The 18,910-nt window shown below is 24.6% G+C and overlaps 1 protein-coding gene across 1 annotated transcript in view; it reads right to left on the bottom strand.

Moving 5' to 3' along the window:
* Positions 1–18,910, bottom strand: part of LOC132929375 (uncharacterized) — a 208,479-nt gene that overhangs the window by 187,850 nt on the left and 1,719 nt on the right. Inside the window, exon 2 of the mRNA XM_060994694.1 lies at positions 3,834–4,009. Coding sequence (XP_060850677.1) covers positions 3,834–4,009 — 176 coding nt within the window. The remainder of the gene's footprint in view (positions 1–3,833; positions 4,010–18,910) is intronic.

Genomic DNA, 18,910 nt, shown 5'->3' with positions numbered 1-18,910 from the left:
CCCGTAAAATCGTTTATTTTATAAAAACACAATTCTACGTAATGATGATTTTAATTTAAATTCCTTAATATATCATCATCTAGAACAGCAGAACCAGACGCAAAATGTTATCAAGCAGTATTACATTTATAATCATTAGTTATTTTTCATTAAAGGCCTATTAACTACACGTAGAAAAAATCAGGAAGTTAACGTTTTCGTAAAATGTATTCTCTTTACTCATTTAATATTTATGTTTTCGAACAATTAACTACATAAAAAATAAATGAACTACGATCGATACTTGCTATAGTAATTGATTTCCCCTTGTGGATATTTTATATTTACGATACACTGATAAGATTGGTAACCATGACGACCACGAGAGGTAACTGAACATAATTTTTAATACAGCAAGTAAATAATTGTTTACGTATAATAAAATGATTAATACGATATACATTATACCGACTGTCCCAAACATTAACAACTAAATGCTTAGATTTAATATTATGATATAAATTACTGTATAAATAAATACTGGAAAAATACGTACAATTTATATAACGAGTATCTATTGTGACATTGAATAAGTTTCGTTCGGTCAGATAGATACTTTACCATTGTATAAGAAATAACACTATTGTTGACTTAAACATCTATTTATTTTGTTTTTTTTTCATACATCTATTACTTCTAATATGAAATTATTTTAAAAAGCTCTGTATCTACAGATATCGAAACTTAAATTTAAAAAAAAAAACTTTAAGTTAAAAACTTAAAAATCAATCAATTAGTTATACATTTTTTTCAATTTCAAGACATTTTTAGTCATTATTGTATAGTTATATATTTATATAGATCATTACAATACAAATTTGACCGTGTGGACTGATACTCCTAAATCTAGTTGATTCCAGATGATATAGTTTCGCAAGACTATTATTTATACTGTTTAAATGTACAAAATTATAAATGTATAGATAATAATTTGCGAAATTATTTTGCTTTTTAATATAATTTTGCATAAATAATTGCACTTTTAATGTCCGTACAGCTTAAAATTCACTATGTTTTATTAACCATCACACAGTTGATTAATCACGATTAAATAATTATACAGAAAAAAAAAACCGTGGAAAAATCGAAGGAGAAAAAACAAGTGAATTTATTATAAACGAAAATATAGCCAACATTTTATCCATAGAAAAAAAAGACGCAAGGGTAAAGCGATCGCTCCGCGTCAGCATCCCTCAAAGACGCCTTTGTCGCACCACATATGCCGAGCCTATATTATTATAAACGGCAGCGATCGACAGATGCTGCGATATTGTGACGTGTCGATCGGTTGGAATTACATCAGACTCAAACACCGACCGACGTGATGATACGACGACATATAACGGTCGACGTGTGATAATAATCATATTATAAACCTTGCATGACGTTTTTATTTATTTTTTTTTTTCCGCCCCCAGTGGCGGGTCGTCGCGTTTATTGTGGTGCCCTCTCCGCCACACTGCGATCCACGACAAATTCTCCTCCGACGATTCCGAACGACTTGGCTCTCGTACACGCAAATATAAATTCGTGTGTGTGTGAATTGCGTGGCAGCAGCATTCCGCCTTCGATATATTATTGTGTTTTCTAACTGCGCTCGAAAATTTACGATTTATATTAGTATTATATGGACGCCATAAACACTTAATACGCTGAGCACAATGTATATTACATTACATTACATTATATATTTATGTGTAATATATGTCCTTATTACGACGTCAGACATTATAATATAATATATAACCTGTGTAATGTGAATTATAAAATGGAAACAATTGTTAAGAATGTACACCCATATATACACGTTTCGTTATTTAATTATAATATCGATAACTAAATATTATAGTATAAGTACAGAAGTAGTTAGAAGTAAATATGGTTCAATATACATATACAATTGAATCGAGACCGTAACGTGTGCAGTGCATTTAATTATTTCCCATAGACCTCCCCTCAAATCACTAGAGGAAAATTATTACCCACAACATTTGGCATCGTAAAACCTTTTACATTTTTTAAATGTATTTAATCAAAAAGAGTTTAAAATATCGTGCAACGTTCAAAGATGGTATAATATTCATTTACGAGTCGATGACAGAATAAAATAATATAATCAATATCCAAACGTCCTGCGGGCAAATTATACTCGTCGTCGATAAATTATGTTTATTTTCAATATATAATGCGTGGCTGAATATATTATTATAGGCGTCATTGTTATTATTTCACGCGATTCCTAGTTATTATAGTTATTTGCAGTTAATGTTATGTGTATTGAATTGTTCATATATTGTACGGTTGTGTGTGTGTGTGTGTGTGTTTGCACTTTTAGTTGATAATTATATGCAATTCACAATAATAATATGTTATAACTAAATTAATTAAATTATTAAATTAATTTGGATGGATTTAACCAATAATTGATATTGAGAAGGTATAAAACTCGTAAACGTCATAATATAATTCTATAATAACTAAAAACTGTGATGAGTACCTTAAATTAAAAATAAAGTACGTATTGTTGTGCGCATATTTCTTTTTAGATGATTACACACTTACAAAAAGGACAAAATATTTTTGTTGAAAAACCGCTCAACTAATTTAATTAACATCATTATTAAAACATAACATGATACGTCAAAAATTATTCAAAAATAATATACCGTGATCGATATTGTTATATTTCACAATTTATAATGTTCCGTACATATAACATAATAACAACAATAATATGTAACCGGAAACTATTTTTTTTTTCAAACTTTTTAAAAATATTTTACCCTGTGTGTGATATTTGCATAGTATTATTTCTAGATTTATAAAGGTTTTTATGTTTCGATCAAAGTTTACCCTTGGGCTACATTCTCGCGTCCATTCATAAGATGTCAGCATGTTTACGCCAGACTTCCAGAGTATCATGATTGATACGACATCATTCACGGTATTGAAAACGTCTCAAGGTTTGCAATTCATTAGTGTCTTGGTAGGTATCTTTATAGTGAAAACCGGGACAGGAAGGGCTTATAGTCTTAAACTATGCCTGGTTTTCCTGGTTCTAAAAGCTAATGAGAAGGCCACTGAGTTTAACAAAACGGATTACCTCTAATGACTTTCACGCCGAACACGATTATACGCACTGTTTGCGCTTATCTAGCGTATGAAGTTTTTTTTTACATTTTATTTTCGTTGACTTTTTGATACGGATTCTAAACAAAAATACGGATGATATTACTTCGGTTAATGGTTTTTATTATCAGCTACGGCTATGCGACTCCGGTCGATATGAAACTATTCACTTTTCGGAAAATTAAGTTTAAAGAAATTGTTATTCTACTTAAAGTTCCACACAATTTTTTTTTTTTTTTACTAAAAAGGATTAATTCAATGATTTATGATAGATGAGATACCGCAAACGACATTAATTATATTTATTTTTTAAATGACCAGTTTGTTTTTTGTCTAACGACTTTTGAAATTCACGAAAAATATCATGTTTTATATCTTAACATTAATCATGTATATATATAATATTATATAAAATATAAATACATAATAATATATACCTCTGAGTAACATATTTTTGATTTATACTAATTTCTAATATATTATGAAAAATGCAAAACAAAATCCAAATATATAAAATGTAATTTACAGAAAAATCTATAAGTACATACAAAGACCCATATATAGAATCAGAATGAAATCTGAAATTGAAAAACTAATATAGGAAAGAATGAATTTAATAGCTTTTGATGTAATTGGTTTTAGATAGTCACTAAATTTGTATTTACCCTAGATGGATCCTGACAACTAGTCCACGCTAGAAGGCCAGCAGACGATCGCCTTCCGATCATTAACGATCGGCAGCCAATTGAACTGCTCCTCCGACTCGTTCTTGATATCCTTCGACTTGCTTGGCATCCTGGTGGATTTCTATTCACTACCGAATGTTTGGGTCTCTCTTCCACTGTAAAATGTAAAAATTATATAATTTAAACTATTTTATTTATTTTTATCTTATAATCTAAAGAAAGTATTAATTCACATTATATCACCATTTCTTACACTTTTATAATTAGATAATAAAAACGAGTTTAAATTGTTTAAAATATGTGTAATAAAAAGAAATAAATATATTTATTTGAATTTAAAATTATTGATTATGAAATTTATAGTACGAAATTACAAACCTAAAAACGTAACTAATGGTTAAACTAAAAGTTCATTTTTACACTCTTTAAAATGTTTTATTATAAAAAAAATTAAAACAAACGATGATAATGTTTTCAAATTTTAAATAACGGATATTATTGTATTATTTATGCTATTGTTGGTTAATATTTTTTAATTTTAAATGAGTGGTTAGATAGTTAAATCATCAATTTTTATATGTTTCTGGTCAAAGAATTAGATTTTTATTGGACTTTGGAGTATTTTGTGCCGTTATTTATCCAATCGATTTTTTCAGCTGCTAAGTCTTCAACTGTACCTAGTATTAAGGCAGTAAAAATGTAGTATATTGGTGATAAGTAAGATTATGAGGCAATTCTGTTACAACTTGCAAGTAAAGGTGTTCCTAAATAAACGTCATTATTTATACGTATTTTTCGTTCTGTAATAATTTATTATCGCAACCTTAAATACCTGACACACTATAATTAATTTGCTCTTTCTATGGCGTGCCCAGTAGCATTAATGTTAGATTGATATATTTATATTTATATGGGGACAGGTGACAAGTTTGTTTACACGAGAAGCAGGTAACTGTGTCACCTGTGACGAATATTCGATGTGTAGTGTAGTTATCTCGGAAAACTGTAATCGAAACAGGGATTGAACTTGCGAGTTTCAAAAAGTCGTCAGCGTTTATGAATAATTTTCTACGGAAACTTGTTATATGACAGAATTGATCAAGCTGAAAACCAGCCATTATTACTGCCATGATGGTTATTTTAATCTCGAAATTGTCGAGCGCGTCAATAATAATACATATAAGAAATAACGAGGTATCGCGTTTGATAACATATAATACGTATTTATGGGTTTATTATTAATTACGACATTCGCTTTTTGCTGATTTTAAGAAAAATGTAAAATATATTATTAGATTTTCGAGAAGCAGAGCAAATGTCTGTTGCTTCAGTAATATGATTCAGTACGATAATATATCGGATTTGTTTAATTCCGTCTTTTGAATAAATAATTACATCTTGTTTTATTTTAGAAAGTGCAGAATTAGCTTTTGTTTCTGCAAAAATTTGAACCCGAGCATTTTCTTTTAGTACATTCGAGGTGTTGAGAGATTTGTTAATATCATTAGTAGTTGGTCGGTTTTGAAATAAAATTGTTTTTAAATTGTCACTTTTAATGGATTTTTATTGGATTCTAAAAATGTATATTATGAGTTAGTTTGAAAGGGATTTTTTGCATATCTAATCTCAATGTATTTAACAGAATGTTAATCGTTATGAGTAATGCTTTTTTTTTAGTGTATATCATAATTTAATCTCCAATATAATTTTTATTATAACTGTGAAATGTTGTCTACTATTAATCGAGCTTGTGCTGTGACACTGTCACCACTACCGATAAAGTGTGTTGCTCGGTCGGGAGTCCAACAAGAATCGATAAATAATTGTATTATTTTAACGCAGCACATAAGTATAAGACATGCATAGGCTTAGATGAATATTAAACAAAAACTAAACATACTTAAACTAGTAAAATCCAAAGCAACCTATACCATACATTATTGGTTTTAATTTTGGTATAACTTTGATTCTTAAATATTGACATATATGGATTCCGCTGATTTTTATCGACTCCGTTAGTTATCTAATAGATACTGTTTATAAAAACGTAATTCTTATAACTATGACTCAATGAGTCTTTCAATTCAAAATTATATTCTCAATTTATGAAGGCCCATTCATACATTTTTAAATTTACACATGTTTGAAATACAAAATTATAAAACAATAGTTACATTTTTCTAAATGAAATACATAACCAAAAACAATTGAAAAATAAGTGTATTTAACAAATATAAAAAAAATGAATTTAAAATTTATCTAAAAATTTGAATAATGAAATAATTTCTAAGTTTGTTTACTTATTTAAAACATGAGTCCATAAATTACCAAAAATAATTAGATATTTAAATATTTTTATTTGTTTTTAATATATTTTATACACATTTACACATGTCACATAGATATTAATATTAAGACTATATAAAACTAAATTTATTTTAATTATACTAAATATATTATTATACATTTACAATATAATATTACGACTTTCAAACTTTTCAAGACCACTTTTACCACTTTAACCATTTTTTTTTTTTTTTTTTTTTTTTTTTTTTTAATTTAACAGAATTAATCTAAACGCTATGAACAGTATTAGAAATATTATGAACAATAGCCAGTAGAATCAATATAGACATTTTTTTCAAAGCAGACTGTTTTTATGGAATCAATATAACCCAAAAAACTGAAACAAGGATTTTTTATGAGGTTTCAGTTCCATAATTTAATAATAACGTTCTGGTTCCAATGCCCGTTAATTTAGGTCTACAGATTTTGTTTTTTTTTAGAACTATAAATTAAATAACTTTAGATAACATAATTATTTAAATCAACATTTACAATTTTTTATGTTTTCTTTTGCTACTAATTAGATAACTCGTAAATTATACGATATTGTTATAGAAACAATTTGGCAAAACGTTAAAAATTGATATTGCATTATTAATCAAATTATAGAATTTTAGTTGTGTTGTTTATATAATATACAAAATATATATATCTTCCTTTAGATCCTTTTTTTTGTCTGTTTATATTCGATGTTAATTTTTTTACTATGTTATAATTTATTTATAAAAAATATATGAAAATGAATGATTACAAAATTATAAATACACATCCTTTTATATTTGTTTTCTAAGCAAAGGCAAAAGTTTGAATAATATAATATGAATGTATTTATAATTGTAATGAAATGAACAAATATAATTTAAAACGTGGATTATTAAAAACATTATTATAGTTTGCAAACATTATTTTAACATTGTAGATTAATTCAAAAAATTGTTAATTCAAAATAAAAAACCATCAGAATACATTTGTTTGAAAAAAATAAAAATATATTACATAAACATTATAAAATATAATATACTTTAAAGTATTTATATAAGCTCAATATTAAATAATCAATTTTTTTTGTCCCGTCAAAATGTCGAATGTCGTGGTCAGAATATCACAGCAAAAATGTCACGATAAAATTTATTTTTAATGAAACAAAGTGTCACAGGTATTAAATATAGCCGCAGTCACAAATGTAGCTCACAAGTGTGGTTTTCATTCGATCCTTAGAAAGATTAGATTAGATTAGATTACTATGAGTATCTACGATAATAAATTGCAGTGTATAAACTGCAATCATAGCAAAAACTCAACAGCAAAATAATTCCAGATATCATTTTATTCGATTATAATATAACAAACCAATATCTATATTATACTTCTAATCATAACCATAATATCGCAAATGGTGTAGTTAAAGAAGCAATGGGGTAAGACTTAAAAGTATTTCAAAATTTCTCAACTTGATAATCATTTAATTTAACGCATACCGACTCTGATATCAGAGATATAACATTTAAAAATAATTATTTTTTAGTTAATGTTTCAGACCTCTCATAACCTAGTGAAACAATTTTTTTTCGGAAACAAAGGTTTAGAGCTATTTTAGAGTTAAACAGTATATATCTGGTATAAAACAATGAAAAAATACAAAAATTCTAAAATTAGACTTAAAAATATATGTGAAAATTATGAAATTTCATCAATTGACGGTTACTGTTAGCCGCGTGAAATATTGCATAACTTTCAACATCAAACGCAAAATTATTATTTATTATTTTATTTCTAATTATTAACTATGATTATATACCTAGTACGTATATGATAAAAAATAATGTTCAATTTAATAATAATATAGATCTTATACATAATATATTATAAATTTATAAATATATTGTATTCTTACATATTTCTAACATCACAATATTTTTGTATTCATGACATTTTTAATGCGACGTTATGACGTGGGTTCGTTTTTTTTTTTTCGTAACATTTAATGGTCTGTTTTTATTTTCTATATCATATAACACATCATAAAATCAATTTTATTTGAATTTAACTTGATACAACAGAGAAAGAGCCGTCTCCTTTTTTTATCCGTATAAAGTACTTACTACTAAACCTAACCTTCCGTATAAGAAACAAACTCATAACCCCTGCCCCTTCTGCCCATAATTAAAATATAATTTATATAATCTTTGATATGACGTGTAATTTCTTCATTTGGATATATCTTATTATCAACCATACATGATAAATTTGTACATTCTAATAAAAGCTTGTTATCCTGGAGTTGTGTGCATGCATAACATTATTTTGTACGTGTTCATCGTCGATCCATTAAGGTGTTAACCATTTTATAAATACATACACAAACATCATGTTTGACGGCTTTTACCTTTTACTGTATGTCACGCTCGAATCGTAGTTAAATTTAATATATCAAAATATTAAATGTATAGGTACTTCATTGATCAAAATGTACGTCTTACATCTATGATACGCCAACACCTGCCCTTATTTCTACTGGAAGACACTTGTTGACAGCTTTAAACACACTACATACCTTTCACGGAATAACAAAAGTTACTTTTAGATCATTGCTTTTATTATTATTATTATTATTATTTACTTATTCAATCCATCAAAAAAAACTTATAATATAATATTTACATCTTAAATGGTCACCACCCGCCATATTTAGTGAAGAGTCAAATAGAATTATTGAAATTGATATAAAATTATTACACTCATATAACTGTGTTATTCGTATATACCAAAAATAATAATTTATGTAGTATGTATAAATAGTGTCGGACTGGCTAGTTCCTCCAGTCGTGTTTCTGCGAGGGTTCCTACAAGTCTCCAGGTTAATAAAATATCATAATATAACAACAGATTATCTTTTGTGTATGTGTATTTACTATTTAGTAATAGACAAAATATGTATAATTTTGTTTAGTTGACTATTTCTGACTGCAGTAAAATAATAAAATATCATATTATAATCACTAAATTATTCGTGTGAGCAAATAAATGTATACAGAAAATAATCAAAACTGAATTGTGAATATTTATATTTATAATTCATAATAACTTTTTAATATTTCTATGAATATATTACCACAGAATTGAATGTAATTTATATAAATATTAATGGCCAATTTTATACTAACGTTATAATAAATATACATATTATAATATATTTTTTAATATTAGTTTTTCGAAGCTTTTGTATTTTTTAAGTATGGGACCCCTTGAAAAAATTCTCTAGAGACCTTAAATGTGCCATGCCAACACTGCGTATATATTATACTTTCAGTAACTAGTTATGTCATGTTTAGATGAAACTAGAGCTTAAATACCTAGTTTGTTTTTTCTACGGATCATTTTTTTAGTAAAAAAAAAAGGTCGCAGTGTAAAAATATTTAACCTGCATCCAATATTATAACATATTCAAATAATTATGAAACAACAAAAATTTTCAAATTTATTTAATTTAGTTTATGATCAATCGGATGTATTGCTATTATTTTACACTACTACACATATTAATATATTAATTATTATTATTATTTAATATATGATATATCTATTCAACTATTTCATCAAAATTGAGATTATAATAGTAAAAACTATCGAGTAAGTGGAAATTCGAAAAAGAAACTCTGATTGTCCAAATTACAAAAACTAAATACAGAACATTTATAATTATAAATAAAAATGAAATATAATAATAGAAGTATTATAAAAACATGTATATTATATATATTATATATATGCGTATATTATGTATATAGGTAGTAAAATTTATGAACTCGTTTATAATAAAATACACAAATACGATTGATAGCGTATAGAAAGGCTATGAAAATAATTAGTAACGATACTAACGATTAAATAATTATCTAATTTAGTAATAGTCTATATTACTATAGTATAGGAAGTACAATTTCTCATTATTATTTAATTATTAGAAGTTTGGTTTTGACACACTTATTAGGTGTACTGTGGACCAACGCTCATTCGGCTCATTTTAATATCATAATTCATGTATGTTCATATTATATAATCTTTGTTTGGTTACATGTCCATCATCATTAGTCCATAATAGCTTCGTGCATCAACTACACGCATTGATACGATGCTCCTGTTGACTAACATACTCTTACTGAAACCTTCCTCATCGTCGAGCTGCAGTAATGATGAAATTTCTAAAACGTTTGGTTGATCTATTCAAACAGTTTTCCCGTCCTGTTATAGCAGTACATGCAAGTAAAAAAATTTATCTATCACCTTCTATGATATTACACTTAATTACTCACTAAATAAAATCTATCCCATAATATTATTGATACAATAATCTGTCTGTAAAAATATTTCATATATTTATACGCATCGAAATATTTCTAACTTTACTTTATTCAAAACAAAATTGATAATACTCGTTTTGCGTTTATAATTTAACTATGTTTTACTAGTTTTTCCGTACCAATAAACACATTGATTTGAAGCTATAACGATATTATGGAGCATTAATTTTACAGAAAAATAGTTAACGGATATAATAGGTATATTATTTTTCAATCTAAGTTCCTTTCCAGTGATAGGCAATAATTATGATAATGATGATTGAATCATTATTATCATAATCTCCTAGTCAATACGAATATTTCCTTGTCTTAGCTGAATAAAACCATTTATTCGGCTATATAGAACTTGAGAATATAAGAAATAATAATAATATAATATACGTGGCCATTACCTCGGGTCCAATTGCAGTAAAACAGATATTCTATAATATTGTTCTGTTCTACCTACTGTAGTACTTTCCAATAACCGAGAAACCACTCGTAAAGTCCTTTGTGGACAACATTGCCACAGTTTCCAAGCCTACGGCCGTATGCGTTCATTCGATGTTTTTACCTCTAGCGACTTTTGAAGTGCTTAATATTGTCGAATCACTCGCTGGACGTCTATATTGTAAATTAAATAGCAGCCATGCCAAGTTTTCAGAATATTATACCAACAATCGATCACAAAACTGTTGAATTGACAATCAATGATATATAAAATTCCCAAATGAACCTTAAAATAAAATATGAACTATAAATTCTTCTTGAATGACAATAAAATCATTATAATTTTAACTTAAAAATCATGCTGTTCCAATCCACTCCAAAATATTTCCAACAATTCAAAAACATGATAAATTCAGTTAAAAATTAAATTAATTTTTACTAGTTATTTTCGAGTTGTGATTGTGTTTGTCGATAACTCATTAAATTATATAAATATTAAATTAATTTAATTTGTTCGATAATTTTATCTATAGATTTTTAACTAGTTAATAATAATATAATATAAAATATCAAAATCTTTTTAATATTAATAAATGATGCTAGTAATGCATAAAAACATTTTATTATTTGTTTATAATAGTTTAAGTCAAAATAAAAAATATACAGGACAACTATGACAGTCAAAACCCATAAGTTAGCAATCAATATATAATAAATTTTATTAAATTAAACATTAAATAGTCTACATGATATCATAAGTGTTATTTAATTTATATTAACATATTTTTAATAACTATTGAATTCCAAAATAAAAGACATAAACTTCTCGATGATAGTTTTTAAAAAGTAAATCCTTTTATTTCCTATGTCAAACAATTTATGTTTATCTCACTTCGCTCAGAATCTGAAATGACTTCGAAACTGTTTACTTCTAAGCAAACAAATTAATAATTGATTCGTTATTAGATTAAGGTCATTGAAAATCTATAACCAATGTATCTTATCACGTTGTCTACACACTCTAAGTATATATAATAAAAAGCAATTCAATTTTATTTTATTTATAAAATTAATTTCATTTGCTTTGTTCACTCGCCACTAAAATAATCTTTGCTCAAATTTTTAACATTAGAATAATTCGAGAAAACACATTTTAAGTTCAATATTTCATACTTATTAATATTTACATTGTGTTAAATAGTTTTAAACCAACAAAATTATTCAGTATTTAGTGTATATTTAATTAAACCACAAAGGATTAGAAATGTAATTCTGAAAAACTTTCAAATAAAATCAAAAAGTTCTACAGTATTTTGATCTTGAGTAATGGTTTTTTTTTTTACTTTTGTTAAAACCGTGTTGAGTATAATGTTATAATAATTTTTTTTTATTCATTAAGAACAATCATTTTTTTTCATACTTCAATTTTAGACTTATATAATAGTGAATGGCTGCTGAAATTCGTTTTTACTTTATTAAGTACCAATATGTATATTTTATATTATTATATAATATTATATTATATCATAGTTGCTTTGAAAAAACGAATATCATACCTAATCGATATAAAAATTATACCAACAGAATCATAAATTTATAACTATTTCATAATTAATATATTTTACTATGTTATGGTGCTGAGATAATTGTATTTACGTTAAACTCAAAACTTAAAAATCGTAAATCGGTGGGGTACGCGCTGTATTTTAATACGGCGCCTTTTTTTTTTTTAATAGTAGATATAATAAATTACATTTTTTTCAATTTTGAACTTTTACTAAAATATATTTTTTAAACTATTTAAGACTTAGAATGGACTGCTGTCAAACGTAAACTATCGAAAAACGTTCATTTCTGGTCAACCTTAGAGTTCGTAAATCGTAACCTCATTCCACTATAAAAGTATATTGAGTCGTATACCACATCATGCATATTTTGAGAGTAAAGTCAGTCCAACATGCCAATCTTATATGCAAATGCATTCAGACAACTCGTCCCTTTTGGCTTTCATACCCACTAAAGCGTGGTTATACGACATTACCCTACATTACCCTATTGCAACATGTAAGTTAGATTTTCCAAATTACGACCGGCTCAATAATCTTATTCTTGTAGGTACAGTGTACACACCATTTAAACTTTAAATTTGATTTTTTTTTTTTTAATAAAAGTAAAACCTATGGCTAATATAATTCTTCACTGACCTTCTTATTTAAACACATATTATCACATATTATCTGACCCTATATCTAACCCAGCCGTCAAACGTTGGCAAAGATCAAATCAAATTTTAAATGGGTGATTAATTTAATTTAAAATTTATAAATAAGGCTTTACGTTAATCACGTTATTCACAGGCAAATTTTAAAAAAATGTAGTTAAACTTATTCACATGTGCTAAACTGCAAACATTTTAAACATATATGTTATCTTTATTATAAATACTACATTTTCTGATGCCCTGTAAAATAAATAATGCATACTTATTAAAAATTACAGTTTATAACTAAAATCATTATTTTTAAAACAAAAAAAATCAAAAATGTATTTAACTTTATAGTTTTTATTTAATATATATTTAACCTTTTCAGTCCCAATTACCGTTACATACACTTCACAAGGTTTTTTTGATAGCGACGATAATATTTTAACGCTAAAACAGTGTGACTAAAACCAAAATATAGGTATCTGTGTTTCCTTAAATACTATGATAAAATATTTTCTCTAAATATAATTTTCTTCTTTTTTTATTATCAATAAAATATGCGCGGCGACATAGGCCATCGGAATCTATTTATAATATTTCAGCTGATAATCGACAAAAACTAAAATCTTTTTTAATTGAAAAATGGTCTTGAATTTAAAATTTTACGAGAAAAAGCTTTTTACTAAAATCGATATCTATATTCAATCATAATTCGGAACTGATAGGGTTAATAAAGTTTAAATATTTTAAGACTATAAATTATTTTCCTGAGTTTGTGTTAAACATAAATAATTAACTTGAATAGAATCCAATTAATAATAATAATAAAACATAATTCTAAGACAACATTCTAACATTCTATAAAACAATAAAATAAACAGACAAACGTTTCTCAATATAATTATAATTATTAATTTAATTTATAATTTCGTCTTCAATAAAAAAAAAAAAAAAAACATTTATATCATTCAAAAAATATTATTAATTTATAGTTATGGTATTATTATAGAAATATATGACATCGGTTTTTATAAAAATCATGAAGGTCTATATAAATAATATCTATATTATAAAACATTTTTTTAAAAAGCATTTTGGGTGGTTAAACACCCCACTCATTCTTTGTAACGAGTCTACTATAAAATAGTAATACTCGTCAGACGTAGACATGTGCCTTTTTTAGTTGACTTGGGAAACTAAGCTCCCGTAATTCCACAACCCCTCCCACCAATATCCGCCTATTTTTCGACTTCACTTCTCCAGCATTCAACTCTTACTATGGTAATAATAGGGACCAGATTTATATGCAAATGGGCTTATTTATATAACAGCTGGCTTAGAATAATTCTGATTAAAAATCTGTTCGTTTCATAATGCGTAGATTCTAATACCAAACTCTTTAGGTACATACTTATTTTCAATAAAACCTATATTAATCATATATTTCTAAATAAATGTATACATGAGCAAGTTGCATATTCTCTAAAATAATATAAATTTAATTAAAATGTTTATTATAATTTTTCTTGCAGTAAATATTCTATGATTTTACTAGAACAAAGTTTACGAATCCAGATATAAAATACTTACAAAACATTTCGGATACTTTAAATTAAAATTAATAAAATAATAAAGTAAATTAAAAAATTAGTGAATGGAATAATTTTGAGCCACTTCAATTTAAAATGTTTCCTGTTATACACCTGCTGTATCATATTATATCATAAGATATGTTTTTAAATACAGAAATGTGCTACAAGCTAATCTTTGAAAGTTGTAAACCAGAAAAATAAACATATTGTAATTATTACATTACACAATGTTACATTTTAATTTTCTTTAGCATAATATTTTATCTATTTAAATAAGTTAGTTATTAATTTTAAAATATTGAAGATATTTGGTGATAATAAATAATAACTAATACTATGTTTTAATATAATATTTTATCAATTAATTGATCATAATAAGTGATTTTTCGCATATGTATACATCTGTAAGTGCATATTTTACATATTTATTTGCATTTTAATCTTTACCCTAGAAATATCTAATATTTTATGAACAAAAGATAATTTGAAAACTAAAATATATAAAATATGCTTATTGAATAGTACACTCTCCAGTCAATGGCATAATTAGAGAAAAAAGTTTATATGATAATAATGAACATAATAATTAACGAAATAATTTCTTTAAAATAGTATTTGTAGTCCACATGTAATTAATTTAGTTATAAAAATAATGTACTGTGTAAAAAAATATATGTTATCTATGTACGGTGATTCAAAACAAACTTAAATTGGATGTTTTAATTTAAAATATAAATAAATATACAATATTAATGTATTTCATAGCGTTATAATAATTACAATAATACACATTTCATTTTTTTCTCGTTAAAATTGTAAACGATACATTGGTTTATCTATCTTCGGTTTTATAAATTATGATAAAGTAAAGATTGAAAAAGAATTCTACAAAGTTGTCGAAATAAATTACACACACAACATTTTTGTCGATTTCAACTTCACGTTTTTATACCAGATTATTTATTGTTTATTTAACTTGTTTTATCTTTAGTAATTTTTAATACATATATTTTCGTATTTTTATATACTCGTGTATTCTAATTCGTACAATCATGCAATGAATCATGTATAAAATCATGATCATTTCATTAGCATCGGACCATATCTCAAGAAACATACATGTTTATTTTCAATGATTTATGGCTTTACGTTGAACATGTATCTGTATACTGTATATTAGTAGTTGAAAAAAACTGATTTTGTACTTTTATTGTATTCCATATTATTTTATTAAGTCTGAAAAACTTTTTAGATATTTTATATCAAGCAATCATTTTTTTTTTTTTTTTTCGTAACGATTTCATTAGATCCGACGCCAAAAGTATCATCTTCGTTCAATTTCCTTATTATTTCCTTTGTTTTATTATCTGAATGCTGCTGAATAAGTAACGACTATAAAAGAAGTCTCAAAAGTTAAAATAATAATAAATTATTGCTTGGATATTATATTTAATAAATATCAACTTGAATATATTATCATAAGAAACGTTCAAATTTTTGGTGAAAATGTTCTTCATAATATATTCTCAGATAATATATAAATGTTAAAACATATTTAAAGTTTATATTTTATTTCGAAATATACTATTTAATAGCTACATAATAAATTAATAACAAATTACCAATAACTATTAAACTATAAATAAAACATAAAAACTAGGTATAGATATTTATATTAAACTTATAATATAACTATTTTATATATTTTTAAATAACACAAATAAATAGAATAAAATTTAATTACAATGAATTGCAAACCGATATGCCTAAAAATGATAAAATAATTAAAGTATTTAAAATTTAAAAACATGTTTTTTTTCATTATTATTAGTATACTTTAACTTATAAATGGATAATAACATAATCTATCTGAAATAATTTATTGAATTAATAGTATTAAATTATTAACCTTGCTAGAGTGAATAACTCTAATTTTGGATTATAAAATTTTTTGATTAATGTGTAACAATAATTTTAACATTTATATTTAACAATATTATTTGAAAACCATTCATATTTGTTTTTAATAAACAAACATACTAATTATAATTAATTTTAAATATAGAATAAAAGGCTTATTTCAAATATATGCATCACAGCAAAAGAAAAAAAGAAAATGATCAAATTTAACTATAAAAGTTAAAAAAAATATCAAATAATAAAATCAGAAAAACAAATAGTAAAACCTTAATACTAAAATATTTGGTGATGATAACCTTCATTATTAATTAGTAATGAGGTAAAAGTTCTAAAATGTTGATCTAAAAAAACACGATGTACCTTAATTTATACTTAACATGTTGTTACTTGTTACATATATTTTTCAATAATATATCAAAATAAACCATAAGTAAAGTTGGAATCAGAAAATTATTATATCTTTTCTAAAACAAATATTTATATTATTATGTTCAATATATATATATGTATATATTGGATAATTCAAATTTTTTCTTGATTTTCTCTTCGATTACTTAAATAATTAAAACACGTTTTTTTAATGTAATGATATAAATAAAAAAATATAACAATATTACGAAAAAAATTAAGAAACAAAGCACTTGATTAATGTAAACTGTTTAGAATAAACTACAAGAACTAAGCTCAGAATTGATCATATGAGATTCTCTGAGAGGTACCTAGTGGATAAGACTCTATAAGTGTACCCATCATATAACGTAAACATTATAGTCAAGCACATTTTAATCAACTATCCAAATTTTATTAAGCCAAAGTAGAATTCTCAATATCAGAAAATCTCTATAAAGCAAATGGAACTTTTTAAAATGTTAATAAACTAATTCCTCATTAAAAAATAAAACTATATAAATTCATCAAACATAAATTATTAAGTGTACTTAAGCATATAAATTATGCTCAAAAGTAAAATAAAATAAAAATTAATTATACATGAAACAAATTAACAACAATAGACTATCAACATAACTTAATAAAATTCTACATACTCTATAAAAAGATATCCATTTTATTTTCATTGTATAAATTTTAAACTACTTTTGTGTCAAAAAAAAATACATTTTTTTAATAAATTAATATAATCACAATAAATTTCGAATATAAGTGAAGCTTGAAATTACATATACGAAAATTGACAATATATAGATAATTTATTTATTTATGTATTTTATACAAACGGACTCGGGATCTTATTACAATTTAAACATTAATATACATTACATATAGATATAGTAATATAATATTGACAATATTTATAACATTATCAAGAATAAGACTGTACATATATTATAAACATAATTTAATTTTTTATTTAGAAACATAAAATAACAAATAAAGGTTAAATTAAATTATTAAAAATAATCTAAAATAAAAGTGCAAATATGCCAAAAAATGCATAATAATATGTATTATTTTATTAGCGAAAAAAATTTAAGATATGTTTAATCAAATACATAAACTAATCTTTAAATCCTAAAATATATTTTACACAGTTTCTTAGACTCGTTCAGAAATTATATTATATTTTATACGAAAATAAAATTTCAAAAACATCAAATTCATAATTTTTTTTTTACTCAAATTTATTATAACCATATAAACTATAATTATATACATTATACTATTTTTTATTTTGTAATAATGTAAATATCAACTTTATTATAATTTTAAATCATAATATTATTTTTTTAACATAAATTTAATTGAAGTATATTATTCTTCATTCACTTTAGGGGTTACACAATAATAAATCATTGAATAGCCAGAAAAGTATACCAATAAAAAATACATTTGCAACATCCTTTAAATTTTTATTTTAATGACAAGACGTTGATATGTGTAGTTATAACTTTATAATTTAACAATAATTAACGATTGAAAAAAGCTTCGTACTTATTATTTTCTTTAAAATTGAATAATATGAAAAATACATTATATCGGCCAACAATATGTATAATAATCAAAATTATAAACCCTTCAGTTATTCGTGGAGTCAAATTATAACTTAACTTTTTTCTAAATAATAGGTACTTCCGTTACCTATATATTATATATATATTGCCATATTGGATGAAGGTCCCTTGAGGATTTACTAATTTATAAACTGACTACTATCCCATATATATATTATACATATTTATGTAT

Source organism: Rhopalosiphum padi, chromosome 4, assembly GCF_020882245.1.
Source record: "Rhopalosiphum padi isolate XX-2018 chromosome 4, ASM2088224v1, whole genome shotgun sequence".
Classification (NCBI taxonomy): Eukaryota; Metazoa; Arthropoda; class Insecta; order Hemiptera; family Aphididae; genus Rhopalosiphum; species Rhopalosiphum padi.
The sequence above is the reverse complement of the archived record's forward strand: the minus strand, read 5'-3'. Positions and strand labels throughout refer to the sequence as shown.